At 40.0% G+C, this 14,582-nt stretch overlaps 1 protein-coding gene across 13 annotated transcripts in view; it reads right to left on the reverse strand.

Moving 5' to 3' along the window:
- Positions 1-5,716: 5,716 nt before the first annotated feature.
- Positions 5,717-14,582, reverse strand: part of LPAR1 (lysophosphatidic acid receptor 1) — a 136,270-nt gene continuing 127,404 nt past the window's right edge. For all 13 annotated transcript variants that reach the window (XM_045469651.1, XM_045469658.1, XM_045469661.1 and 10 more), the window contains one exon: positions 5,717-8,159. In XM_045469651.1, coding sequence (XP_045325607.1) covers positions 7,858-8,159 — 302 coding nt within the window. In that variant the 3' untranslated portion in view covers positions 5,717-7,857. The remainder of the gene's footprint in view (positions 8,160-14,582) is intronic.

Raw genomic sequence — 14,582 nt, forward strand, 5'->3', positions numbered from 1 at the left:
TCTTCGGTCCAGAGAGATGCCCTGGGCCTCATGGATCACGTGGACACTTAGCTCCTGCATCGTTCTCCTTGGGTAGCTCATGGAGAGCTCAGATTTTACTCAGTATCATTTTCCTGTAACCTTGCTCCTCATTTGCATTTCTTTTAAAAAAATTTTTTAACATTTATTTAATTTTGAGAGAGAGAGAGAGAGAGAGAGAGAGAGCAGGGGAAGGGCAGAGAGAGAGGGAGACATAGAATCCGAAGCAGGCTTCAGCACAGAGCCTGCTGTCAGCACAGAGCCTGACGTGGGGCTCAAACCCACAAACTGAGATCACGACCTGAGCAGAAATCAGATGCTTAACCGACTGAGCCACCCAGGCGCCCCTCATCTGCGTTTCTTATCTCACCGCATCATGTCCGCATCTGTCAGTGGCCAAGGGCATTACCTGAATTATGACTTTTGGCACACAATCTCCGGGTCCCGAGCCCTCTCGAAGCCGGCCATCTCTTTCTGCACCCCCATTACTACCTTCATCTTTCATCCCAGCTACGGTGACAGCCACCGACTGTCTTTCGGCTCCGGGCTTCCTTGTCTTCAATGTATTCTGAAATGTAAACGAGACTGTGCCACTCCTTTGCTTAAATCCTTTAACCGATTCCCCATAATTATCAGGATAAAATGACTCTCAAAATTGCTCAAGACCTCATGCCTGCCTGCCTGCCTGCCTTCCAAGGCTCAAGCTCACAAGCTACACTTGTTCTTCTTTCCAAAATGGCGTCCCATCTCTCACCAAGCGTTCACACGTCTTGCCGGGAATGCCTACCTACCTGTGCTCCATGCGTGGCCTTTTCCTAAGGGTGGTATTGATGTGGATGAGCTACTAGCGTGGATGCAACTCAGGAGCTTGGCAGAGCCACACCTTCATACTACTCAGGCCACAAGGTGAGGGCTTTGAGGGGACAGTTCCTATGCTAAAATGGAACCTTACTAGACTATTCTTACAAAGGTAGTCCCTCTTACCACCTTTTTGTCCCTTTTCTTTTCCTTTAATTTCTATCGTGCCATAGTTCCCTTTATAGCTCAATACAATTTGTGTAATGTCCTGGTTGTGATTTATTTTTAACTTACTTATTTCTTCCCGCTTTCTCCCTCACTCCTACTAAATTCTTGAAAAAACTTTATTTTAATGTTATTTACTTTTGAGAGAGAGACAGAGCATGAGCCAGGGAGGGGCAGAGAGAGGTAGACACAGAATCTGAAACAGGTTCCAGGCTCCAGGCTCCGAGTTGTCAACACAGAGTCCGATGCGGGGCTCGAACTCACAAGCCATGAGCCAAAGTCGGATGCTCCACCGACTGAGCCACCCAGGCGCCCCAAATTCTAATCAAGCTCTATAAAAGAGCTTGTGTATCTCACTCACAGCAGTCCCATATGCGCTAGTATATGGAGGGTTCTCAAAAGGTCTTTGTGAATGAATAAAGAATGAATAATGACAACTATCACATTGAATTATGGTTTTACAGTTCTCAGTCAAAAACCATTTAGTAAACAGCACCGTATTTTAGTTTTGTTCCGGGCATTTGGATCATAAAAAGGAGGCACAAAGTACAAATTATCTCATTCTCAAAGAATTTATAATCTAGTTTGGGGTATGGGCGTACCTGCATGTCTATACAAGCACAAGCACCCCGCAGAACAAATCATGCACCTGTTTATGACCTGTTACCTTCTATTGCTTTTACTGCGTTAAGTTCGTTAAAGGCTTAAAATAGTGCAATATACTGTCCGGCTCAAGGAACTCATAATTTGGGGAGCCAAGATAAGGACATATGAGGAATTATGGATTGCAATATAATATACATGTAATTTTGTTTAAATAATTCTATAGACAACAACTATTAGGTCCCCGATTTTGCCTCTGAGATCCAGTCTCCTCATGTGTAACAGGCACTTTGCAAAGACCAAAATACAAATTATATGAGGGTCTTCTGTAAGCTGCAGGTCACATTACAAATTCAACATATACTAATATTAAAAATCTTTCCAAAGCATACCAAGGCACGTTAAACAAGACACGCTCAGAAAGCACAAACTAATATTGATAAAATATTAATTCAGAAGACTTGACCTTGTTTTTTTTTTTATTGTTCCTATTTAATTTTAACTGCAGTATTCTTAAATGTGGGGAAACCTTTATCAGGGTTGTGGAACTAAGGAGCCATTTCTTGTCAAGAGTGCCTTTATTTGTGGTTGACACGTTTTATTTCATTTAAACAAGCGAGTTTTAAGTACTACTTAATACTGTGTTATGTGAGGTGGAGAATACAAAGTAAACTAAGATTCCTTCCTGAGAGATGCAAGGGATTAAATACAAACCCATTATAAACAATATTATACAAAGCAAAATGAATTCTGGCTTCCCTGATGCCAGTGCGAAGACATTTGAAAGTTTCATAAAACAAAATGTAAGATCACTCTGTGAGGGTCTCTGTTTATTAGGTAATATGTGCAACAGAGATCTGTGGCCTAGCTTCCATCCATCAGGAGAGATTTTTACTTTCTACTTTATTCGTTTCTGTATTCCTTGAACTATTTATAAGTTTGTATAATTTTTATAATCACAAAAGTCTCTCTTAACATACACGCACAACCTCTAGGGAAGTACCAGCCCCACGAAACTATTGTTATAAAGAAGTTTTAAAGGTTTCTGTCTGAAAAATAGTTTGAATGTATTTGAAGAACTGGGGAACAGATTAGTGATTGCCAGGGGTCAGGATGGGGGTGAGCCCCAAGGACTGGGGCTACAAAAGTACAACAGGAGGGATCTTTGTGATAGTAGAACCACTCTATACATGGATCAACGTCAATATCCTACTTGTGATTTATACTATGGTTTTGCAAGATATTGTCCCAGTTTCACTGGGAAAACTGGGTAAAGGATAGAGAAATCTGTCCACAGTGCTTCTGACAACCGCATTGGAATCTACGATAATCTGAAAAGGAAAGTTTAATTTTAAAATGTTAGCAACGTTCTAACTAATGGAATAAAATTGGGATCTATGAGCCCATACTGATATAAATGAATGGGAGAGGACAGAACTTTTCCTGATAGTAGAAAGCAAACTAAAAATTGTGAGAAAAAAAGAATTAGAAATTCATCATTTGGCAACTATCAGAGTAATGATCCATTCATCCAAGAAATACCAATGGATGCGAAGACTAGACATTACAATTCCAGGAGGAATAGAATATTTCCTACAAAATACTATTATTACAAAGAAGAAAACAAACAAAGAGTAGTTTTCTTCACAGTGGAGAAACTGACAGGAAACACCTTAAGTAATCAAATTTGACATCATCAGAAATGGAACAAATCAACATGGTTGGCTACTTGCCAGGATACAGTGAAAAGAACCACAGCAGCACTTCTGTGTTCTTTTACCAAAGATAAACATGAATCTAATTACAAAGAAATATTAGATAAACACAGATGCAGAGACGTTCTACAAAGTGACTGACCTGTGATCTTGAAATGACAAGGTCTTGAAGGTCAAGAAAAGACTTAGGGATTGTTCAAGATTGAAGAAGACTCAAGAAATGTGGTAACTAAATACAACCAGCAACCCAGGCAGGATTCTTTTGCTGCAAGGGATATTAGTGGAAAAATCGGTGAAACTTGAATGGGGCTGTGAATTAAATGGTAATTTATCAGTGATAATTTCCTGATTTTGATTGGTTGTATTGAGGTTGTGAAAGAGAATATTGCCTGTAGGAATTACACAATATCCAAGGATGATGGGGCATCGTGTTGGCAACTTACACATAGTTCAGGAAAAATGTTGTATAAATTTGGCAAACTTTAAGTTTGAGATTGTTTCAAAATAAAAATTATGTTTAGTATGAGAAATGCAACTGATAATGTTTTCTGCAGTCTAGAGCTCAAGAGATTATAGTATGTTCAACTTCTCCTTCCTTTTCCAATAAACAATATATAGTCAAATGAGAAGGACAGCAGGAGTGAAAATGGAATTCTCTAGGGGCGCCTGGGTGGCACAGTCGGTTGGGCGTCCGACTTCAGCCAGGTCACGATCTCGCGGTCGGTGAGTTCGAGCCCCGCGTCGGGCTCTGGGCTGATGGCTCAGAGCCTGGAGCCTGTTTCCGATTCTGTGTCTCCCTCTCTCTCTGCCCCTCCCCCGTTCATGCTCTGTCTCTCTCTGTCCCAAAAATAAATAAAAACGTTGAAAAAAAAATTTTTTTAATAAAAATAAAAAAGAAAATGGAATTCTCTAAATCAAGGGTTGGCACAGTTTTCCTGCAACTGGTCAGATAGTAAATACTTTAGACTTTGAGGGATGATCTCTGTTGCAACTATTCAATTCTGCCGTCGTAGTACCAAAAAAAGCCATAAACAATAAACTGATGAGTGTGGCTGAATGCCAATAAAACTCTTTGACACTGAAATTTGAAGTTCATATAATTTCCATGTCTTACAAAATATTCCTCTGCCTCAACCCTCCAATCATTTAAGAATGTAAAGCTCATCCTTAGTTCATACAAAAACTGGTAGATTTGGAGTCCTAGTTTGCCAACCTCTGCTTTAGATTTTAAAAGGGTCTTTACACACCACATTTTTAAGCACATTATTAGTAAATAATTTATAGATATGAGAATTATAACTTTCCCAGAAGAACCTGAGATTTTAGGTATAGACTATCAAGTTACAGGTGAATGTTACAGAATGAACGGACCCTGCTTTGGAAGAGTGCTGACCCATTTTGGCCCTCAGTTATACACATTTCTTCTGTCAGATGACACCTAAACCCAAGCCCGTCCCAACACACAAACAAACCCCAATCCTTCTGAGGGTTTAGGGTCAGGCGAAGCTCACTTGGTGTTAAAAATGAGTGATTTGTTTCAAAAAGTCTTGCCAGAAAAATGTTCTTACCTTGGTGTAATGAAGGGACCCAATTAAGACATGTTTCTACAGTTTTGATTTAGCACGAGTCACAAGCTGGGTTTAAGAAAAAGAGCTAGAAACAAGATCACAAAATTATATTTCAAAAGTTGAGGGACTAGCAGAATAAATTAGAAGGAAGACGGACAGTGGAACCTAATGGTTAATTGGGAAAGAAAATGGGAAAACCAGTATGATTCATTAATTGTATATCGGCTGATGTTTCAAGACTAGGAAATCATGGTTTCACTAATTTAAAAAATGGAATATGTGAGGGGTGAATAATTTGTGAAGAAGAAGTCTAAGATATCTGATTTCTAACAATCTTACATCCACCTAAATGTAAAGGTTCAGAACTCTCTTCCAAATGTCATGGAGACCTTCATTCCTTTGAATAAATGTTAACTTTTTTTAACCTCTTAGCAACACAACAAAAAGAATATAATTAGCATATCATTGGAAGATACCTATGACTTTTGTTAGTTATTAAAATTGATAAGCATGAAGATCACTGTGATTTTATAAACTCCAAGTTTTTCATAAAGTCATCATAATGTTTTTATAAACTCACTTTTTCCAAAAGACACTCATGTTAAGAGTAAGACTTATTACTGACAGAAAAAAAGCAGTTCTGAGTTGGGGAAGCATATGGTTGCTTCACCCCAAGAGGTCAGAAGGCCCGGTGACGGGGACATGAAGTTGTCCACAGAAGGAAGGCACCTTGTGATGCAAGCTGGAAGATTCCTGAGCAACAGAAACAACACGGACCAGAACCACACATTGCCAAACACTGATTGAAAATGAATTTATTAAGATCCAATTAGTATGTTTTTAACTCAAATAGTCCAGAATATATGCACATGAAAGTCCAAGTTCATTTCTTTCACTTCCAACATAAAATGCTCTGTACTTTGGATAAAGTATGTGCAAACACGTTTCTGCTAACTGGCTCCCCATGTTCTTTCCACCGTGGGCACCTTACAAGTCTGCCCTCTGCTCAAATGCTGACCTCTTCCTTCCTAGACAATGATTCTTCTGGACATCTTTCTCTTAAACGTACTCCCAACTTTCCCATACCTGCTTCATGACTGTGACTTTACTGGTTGCTTATAACAAACTGGTGCAATTACTAGTTCATCTGGACAATTCATTAAACAGGTATCACCCATTATGGTGGGAATCTATTAGAGGTGATTCCCCGAGAATACACAGTATCCAGTCACATACTGACACACTCAACCCATTTGCTACACGAGGGTCCCAAGCTACTTAATACGAAGATCCTTTATTCTCTTGGCATGTTTGATTTATTCGCATTGTCTTCACTTCTACATTACAGCCGTGGCGACCAAGAGCCGGAAATCGGTTCCTCAAACAAAATTTGGGATTGCTAGACATGTTAATTAGGGGGTCCTGGTTATTTGTGACAATTGACTGCTTCTAGTCCATCTTGTTATAGAGAAAAAGTCACTCTCAACTAAAGTGACCACTGCATTTCCTTTGTAAAAAGGTAACTTCACTGGCTTTCCTCACAATTGCCACCCATGTGGTGCAAAGCAGGAAATCCCTTTTTATAAAAGGTAAGAGCATAAAAAGACATTTCACATTTAAAAAAAAAAAATCCTTCATGGGAATATGTCCTAAGTAAATCATCAATTATATGGACAAAGTTTTATGTACACAAAATTTTGCAACATTATTTATAATAGCAAAAATCAGAAATGACCTAAGTAGTCAACAACGTGGGAATGGTTAAATAAACGGAATTGCATCCATTAAATGGAATATTATATAGCCACTAAAATTATGTTTTTGTAAAATTTTTAACGCCATAGGAAAATGTGGCAACTCTGCAGTGGAAAAAAAAACGGTTATAAAATTGTTTACGTATGATCCCAATTATATAAAAAGGCATGTGATATACATAGAGGCATACACGGGGGAAAAGCTGTGGTTACGGTGGTTAACGGTGGTTACTTCTGGGTCACGATATTACCAGTAATTATTTTTTCTGTTTTACACAGTTCTGCATTTTTCAAGTTTTCTACAATGACTATGTATTATTTTATAATACAGAAAAACACAGGCTATTAAAAATTCTTCTGATGTACTGATAATTAGAATGCACTTGGGTATGATAAATATGTGCTTCATCTTCTATGACTTCTTTTAGACTACGTATTCTTTTGGTAATAAACTTACATTCCCTGTTTTAGATGTGTTATAACACTTTGACAAGAAGGTAATATTATGATTAGAACATTGTTTCACAACCTAAATACTGGCTTTGACATCTAGGTTCTTCTATTTCCTAGAAGATTTAAAATCGATACCCTTTTATCTTTTTAAGTAAGGCATACTGCATACATACATTACATGCATGCTCTCTAAAAAATTCTAATTCACAATTTTCCTACATAAGGAAAAAAATGGAGTTACAATAGTTTAACAACAGCCTACAGTCTTATCCATCACAAGCATGCTGATAGGCATAAACATGTTTATTAAATGAAATGTATCCTTTAGAAATAAAAAGAGGGAAGCCTGTATGTAGATGAAGTTGTGGATTCAATTAGTCAGAATTTATTCTGACTTGCACCAAACCACACAAAATCTTTTGAAGTCTAGTTAGTGTAGTCTAAATGGACACCCTGGAGTCTATTATGGATTCCATGGCATGATCTCCACTTTCTACTGTCAAAAGGAACGGGGATCAGGATGAGGGTTGTCACGTAAGCTAATTTTCCACGTATCTCAAGTCTTGTGGGGTCTAGGAACAAATACTGCCATTGGTTAGTGTTTAAGTACGTGAGTTTATTTTTCCTCTCTCTCTCACACCCCACCTTGCCCTGGCATTTGGGGAGGGGGAGGCCGTTCATCCCTCAATCGATGATGGCTGGCTGCTCATCTTAGTTTCCTTTCTAAACCACAGAGTGGTCATTGCTGTGAACTCCGGCCAAGATGGTATGGTTGAGGGAGGAAGCCGAGCGGTCCGAGCCTTCTGTGGGGCCACTGGTGTTGTCACTGCGCTGGCAGCAGAGGATCTGTCTGAAGGTGGCGCTCATCTCCTTGTCACGGTAGGAGTAGATGATGGGGTTCATGGCGGAGTTGAACTCAGCAAGCAGAAGGAAAAATTTCTCATAGGCCAAGACGTCACATTGTGGACAGCACACATCAAGAAGTAACAAGACCAATCCAGGAGTCCAGCAGATAATAAAGGCACCTACAAGGACAGGGATCAAGAGGATTTTACAATGGAAGAACAAAATATATATATATATAATTATGAAGCAAGCAACCGTCATGTGAATTTGATATTGGTTCAACATAAAAGTACTAAGATTCAAAGCCACAGATCATCATCTGAAATGAAATGTTCATTTTCTTTAAAAATAAAAAAAAATTTAGTGAGAAAATAATTTAATAAAATCTCATTGATTCAAACCCTACTGAAATTGGGTATTTATGAGATAAAGATGATGACTACTTTGAGCAAAACATTCAGTTTGCTAAGAAACTGAGACACTTGGGGATACACCCCTCAACCCTTACAAAGATAGGGTTTTTAGCAGTATGACGTTGTTTTGGAGCAGAAGGGAAACCTGTGACAAATGTCCTTTAATGTTTGATTGAGGCATAATTTCTGAATTCAGGCTGAATGAACTCAAATCCTTGCTTTGCTATTTAGAAAACTGAGTGAATTTAGGCAATTACTTTCTTACCTCAGTTTTCTAATGTGAAAAATACAAATGATTACATTTACCTCATCAGGTTTATTGTAAGGAGTAAATGGGTGCTGAGTAAATAATCATTAAGTATATTTTATCAGTATCAACAATAGTACTGTTATGATCTGCTCAGTATCACGGGCCTACTTGGAAAGAGAAATTTCCAACAGGAAGATGGATGTTTATTTTCTATTCAACAATCACTTAAAAGGTGTTTTTCTATAGGCCTTACAAATACTAATTTTAGCAGCAATTTAATAGCCATAGGGGAGAGAAACCATGATCCCATCATATAGGTGAAGGAACTAGGAAAATGCTATGTTATATTCCTGCTTCCTGAACTTAAGAAAATTAAATAATTTAAACCAAATTTTATGGTTGAGGCGTTTTACTAATTTAGATCAACTTGCATTTCTTCCCCAAGTATTCTGAATTGTTTGGGCTTTTACTCTAAGTATAAAAAGAATGGAAATTCTTAATTCCAGTTGATTGTGTTCCTGAAATCACTCATTTGACTCCCAGGGAAAGTAGAGGTTGTGAAATAGTACTGAAATCTACCACCGTGGCACTCCAGGATCTGCAGGGGATCCTTGGCCAAGAGGACACGGGCTAACACAACCGGTGGGCACCACCCCGTCCCATCATCGCTCACCCCGTATGTGCAATCAGGCCACGCGGTGAACAGACAGGGAACAGGATGACCACTGAAGCATCTTCAGATTTAAATGGCACTGGCCTAAGTGGCTTGGACTGGGGTTGTGGATTTGTACTAGCCTCAAGGGTTGAGTTTTGTAAAACATAAACACATGAGATTTAGTATCCAAACAGCCCTGTTTTGAATGTGAGGTTTCTTTTTTGAGCCTGTTCAGCAGGGAAATGAAAATAAAGAAGAAAAGTACCCCCATAAAGCTCTTTGTTCTAAAACGCAAATGTGTATTGGCTTTCAACTGCTATTCACTTTGAAGACTGTCCAAGGTGCTTCATTTTCTAATAAATACAATACCTTAGATTCTCCTTAGAGAGAAAAAAAAAAATTTCAAATATCAGGAGATAATAGCCAAGGAGCTATTTGAACTTCAAGTAAAAATGTTAATAAAGCATTCATTCCAAGTCCTTGAATTTCCTTGCTTGAAAATCACTCAGAAAGCTAAACATAAAGGGAAATCAAAGGAATTGCCTCTTGGGTTTCAGAAATAATGCATTATTCATTGAGAAGCCAGGAAGGGAATTATTCTCAGGGTGGAAAATGCTTGGATGGAAAATGCATGGTCCCATTATTCCATTTACTTGGAAACTAAAAACATGCAGGCCCTTCATGAATGGGAGAGCATTCTTGTAAGTTTCCTTTCCCTTTCTTTTATCAAAGCTCTAATTGAACTCAAATTCAGAGCTTGATTAGATACCAGCAACATGCAGCTCAACAGATTTATTTTAAATAAAATGATCTTTTTCTCCTCCTGGGCAGAAGAAGGGAACATTCTTATTCCCACAGGACTTTAAGTGACAGAATTCAACTATAGTCATTTGTCGCTTATAATTTCTTCCAACTTTTAAAATTCAAAAAGAGCAAGATCTTTTTAATAAAAGCCATAGTCTCAGAAACTAGCCCATAGGCCTTACTTTTAGACTGAAAAAAAAAAAAAAAAACAAAAAAAACAGGCAAGGAGACTTGCTAGATTAGAGACAGGAAGTGGGAAACACCATCCTGACACAGGAGCTAATATATGTGGATGCTTCATTGAGGAACTTGGAGTCCTCTCCCTTCTTCACTGAAAGGAACTGTTTTCAGTACTAGGATCACAGGCCCAATCACACAGTCCCAATACTCTGTGTTTGGTTCTTTAAGACTTAAGTAATTCGAGGGACTCATAGTACAGGCCTCAAAAATCAACATCTAAAACCAATCATACCATTTTCCCTTCTTCTCCCTTCCCTCCTCTTTCACAGAGGTGCCAAGGACCACACTGACCAAAAGTGAAGATGGACCACAGAAGTGGAAAATGGGGGCCTGGAACATTCCAAGGTGATGAGGCTTCTAAACAATAGTGAGTGGGGCGCCTGCCTGGCTCGGTCAGTAGAACATGCTACTCTTGATCTCAGGGTTATGAGTTTGAGCCCCACATTGAGTGTAGAGATTACTTAAAAATAAAATCTTTAAAAGATAAAATAAACATGGGGCGCCTGGGTGGCTCAGTCGGTTGGGCGGCCGACTTTGGCTCAGGTCATGATCTTGCAGTCCGTGGGTTCGAGCCCCGTGTCGGGCTCTGTGCTGACAGCTCAGAGCCTGGAGCCTGTTTCAGATTCTGTGTCTCCCTCTCTCTGACCCTTCCCCGTTCATGCTCTGTCTCTCTCTGTCTCAAAAATAAATAAAGGTTAAAAAAAAAATTAAAAAAAAAAAAGATAAAATAAACAATAGTGAGTGAATGTTATGAAATCAAGTTTGCTCCAACTATGAATTTACCCCCAAGCTTCTTTAATGAAATTTTTTTTAATGTTTATTTTTGAGAGAGAGAAAACGAACACAAGTGGGGGAGGGGCAGAGAAAGAGAGAGAGAGAGAGAGAGAGAGACAGACAGACAGACAGACATAGAATCCAAAGCAGGCTCCAGGCTCTGAGCTGTCAGCACAGAGCCCAACATGGGGCTCGAACTCACAAGCTGTGAGATCATGACCTGAGCTGAAGTCGGATGCTTAACTGAGCCACCCAGGTGCCCCTACCCTCAAGCTTTTAAAAACAAAAACTACACCCAGGCCCCTTTAGTAATAAGTAGCCAACCATAATTCAATTGGGTGATGGGACTTGAGATGTGCATCATGGACCCTATCGACACCTAATCTGCAGAGACTCGAGTACATGCCGAGAGCAGGTTAATAAGAGTAAAAAGAAGCTCATCTCCACATCAGTAAAGTGGAAAAGTAACAGCTCCTTGCCTACTCCAAAGGGAGTGCTGAGGATCACGCTGAGATACAACATGTAAAAGCTCTCTATACCCTGTACATCTACTGGACTATACTACCTATTGCCAGTGTCAGTGGCGTAATAAGTGAAGGCCGGTGTAGCACAGAACCAGAGCAGATTTCCTGCAAGGGCACAATGTGGAAGCACGTTTTGGACTGGAGAAGACCTGGCATTTCAGGAAGCTCTGAGATGATACCACCCTGATTATAAGAGAGTCCAAGGACTTGCTGTTGAGTCCAAGGAAGATAAGAAGAAGGAAAAGAGAGGGAACACAGGGAAGCACAGGAGCCCCACATTATTTTGGAGGTTCTCATGGGTCAGCTCAACACCTATACCAAGATGGCACGCTACTGGATGTAGTACTTGATAGGGACAGTGCTTTATGTAGTTTGTATATTTCCAGGACATTTCTGATGGATGTATTCCCACAAGGAATGGTATGCAACAGTAGGGAAATAAAAAGGAATCATAAGTATTTTATGGTTATTGATTTTAAAGTCAGAAGCAGAAGTGGCAGAAGATAAGATGGCCAAGGTCATGAAGGCCTTGTGCACCTGGCTAAGACATTTGAAATTTCTCCAGCACAGCACTGGTTCTCAGGCCTTGCCACATATTACAATAAACCCACAGAGCTTGTAAGAAAGATTTTCACTTACACTTCCCTCTGTGAGAGTCTAATGTCATTGGCCTCACTGGTCTGTGTCTCACTGAACCTGGAATGCTCTAATACAGTGGAAGGAAGAAAATAATTTGGATAAAAATAAAGACAAAAACATCAGATGTTTCCAAATTCCAGAGAACTACGGAAAGCCTGAATTAGAGCAATGCCAATATTAGGAAATGGACTGCATGAAATGGGGAAGATGGAAAGAGTCTAGATGTGCCTCTAGATTTTCCACGGTGGGGGTTGGAGGGGGTGGTGAAGGAAGAAAGTCGCTACCTTTCACTGAAGGAGGAAACACAGGAGAAAGGGTTGGTTGGTGTTTTCTGAGGGGAGAGGAGGCGAACAGAGATAATGCTCTCGAGTTTACTGATCTTAACTTTGAGGCACCTGCGAGACTTCAGCTGCAGACGCCTTAAAGACAGGATAGGCTCATGGCAATTTGAGTCCCAGGCAACTGTCTCTCAGCGTGCTGAACAAGAGTGGCTACGTTCTGCACAATCTGCCATGTTACATGTAACAGGGGGAGGCAGATATTCAAAAAGTATCCATGGGTTAGAATGAATAGCGGAAGTTGCTCTTCTTAGAGCAAGCTTCATTCCTGTCTTACGCATCTGTCAAATCAATCTGTGAGGCCCCGATGCCCACAAAGATGGAAGGAGAGGTGCTGGAATGTAGACGTAAAAAGCAGGGAGGAAGGAGGCTGTTTTGGAACAACAGGTCACAGCTGCAGAATGAGATCGTATTACCACACCTTCCCTCAAATCTACACAACCCCATCAGCGGAATAATGCTTACCATCTGGTCTCACAATTAGAGTCTTTTCTCTAGAGTGACTTTTCCCTCATCAGTTGAACTCTGCTTACGTACGGAACATAACCAAGCTTTAACCAAAGTTAAAGAGAGAAAGTCCTTGACAGAGAAGACCGCTAGGGAGAGCGCCCTTTGATGAAGAAAAACCAGAAAACATTTCCAGTCTGGCTAGCAAATTTGTGTTTTTACCAAACAAACAAACAAAACAACAAAACAGGTAAAACAAAAACAAAAACAAAAATACACACCCAGACAACCCACAGATCCAAGACAAGTCAAGGTAACGCAATTCCACACCAGTGCTGTGTTCCAGTCAACCTCTCCTTTGGCCCTGCATTTCTTGTTTCTCAAAGGATCTACGAGATAGTCCAATCTCAGAGGCCTGTGGTAGAGGCTGAGGGGGGATATAGGTGTTCAAAAACATACACTACCTCCACGGCCACTGAATTGGAATTTCCTCAGAGAAGGAGCAGCTTGGTATCCCAGAATTCAGCCCAATTTTTGTAGCTGTATTATGATTTCTGCTACTAAGGTACACAGAAATGATTCAGCCAGCGAGGAAACCCTTCGAAATTACATGTCTTAAAAGAGGCTGTGTTAGATAACAGGCCGCAGGTGAAAGGCTTATGCCTAGGTCTAGCAGTTGAGGGATCGCTGCAATGAAGACGTAAATGGCTTTTTGAAATTAAAGTTTTTCTCTAAAAGAGCAACCTAGATTATTTATAAAATCCATTTCCTAGAACACTGAAAAGATAAAATCAATGCAATTCCACTTCTTCATGGTCATAGTAAACGCTTCGTATGTTTATAGTTGCATGATCTCATTCATTGTGTGACGTACTCTAACGTTTCCTTCACCCCTGAGGGCAACATTTATCCTTTAAATTTTTTAAATATTTATTTTTGAAAGAGAGAAACAGAGCACAAATAGAGGAGGGGCAGAGTGAGAGGGAGTCACAGAATCCGAAGCAGGCTCCGGGCTCTGAGCTGTCAGCACCGAGCCGGACGTGGGGCTCGAACTCATGAACCGCGAGATCATGACCTGAGCCGAAGTCGGGCACTTAACAGACTGAATCGCCCACGTGCCCCAACGTTCATCCTTTAAAGGACATTAACAACGTACACATCTCGGGGTGCCTGGCTGGCTCAGTCGGTGAAGCGTGCGACTCTTGATCTCGGGGTTGTGAGTTTGAGCCCCACGCTCGGTGTAGAGGTTACATAAAAATAAAATCTTAAAAATAAACAAAAAAGCATAAGATCTCAAAGCAGAACAGAATACTCATTCAGTTCTCTTTTGAATATTCCTGGATGAAAGTTTTAGCTAATCCTGTCTTTTAGCAACACAATGCTGGCTTTCCCACACAAAGGAGAATGCCAACACTGCTTTGCTTCTGGCATTTTATACTCTCCTTCACGTTAAACACTGAGTATCACACACACCCCTGCTCCATACCCTACAACAGACTCTAAATCTCACCTGCAACT

Source organism: Leopardus geoffroyi, chromosome D4, assembly GCF_018350155.1.
Source record: "Leopardus geoffroyi isolate Oge1 chromosome D4, O.geoffroyi_Oge1_pat1.0, whole genome shotgun sequence".
NCBI lineage: Eukaryota > Metazoa > Chordata > Mammalia > Carnivora > Felidae > Leopardus > Leopardus geoffroyi.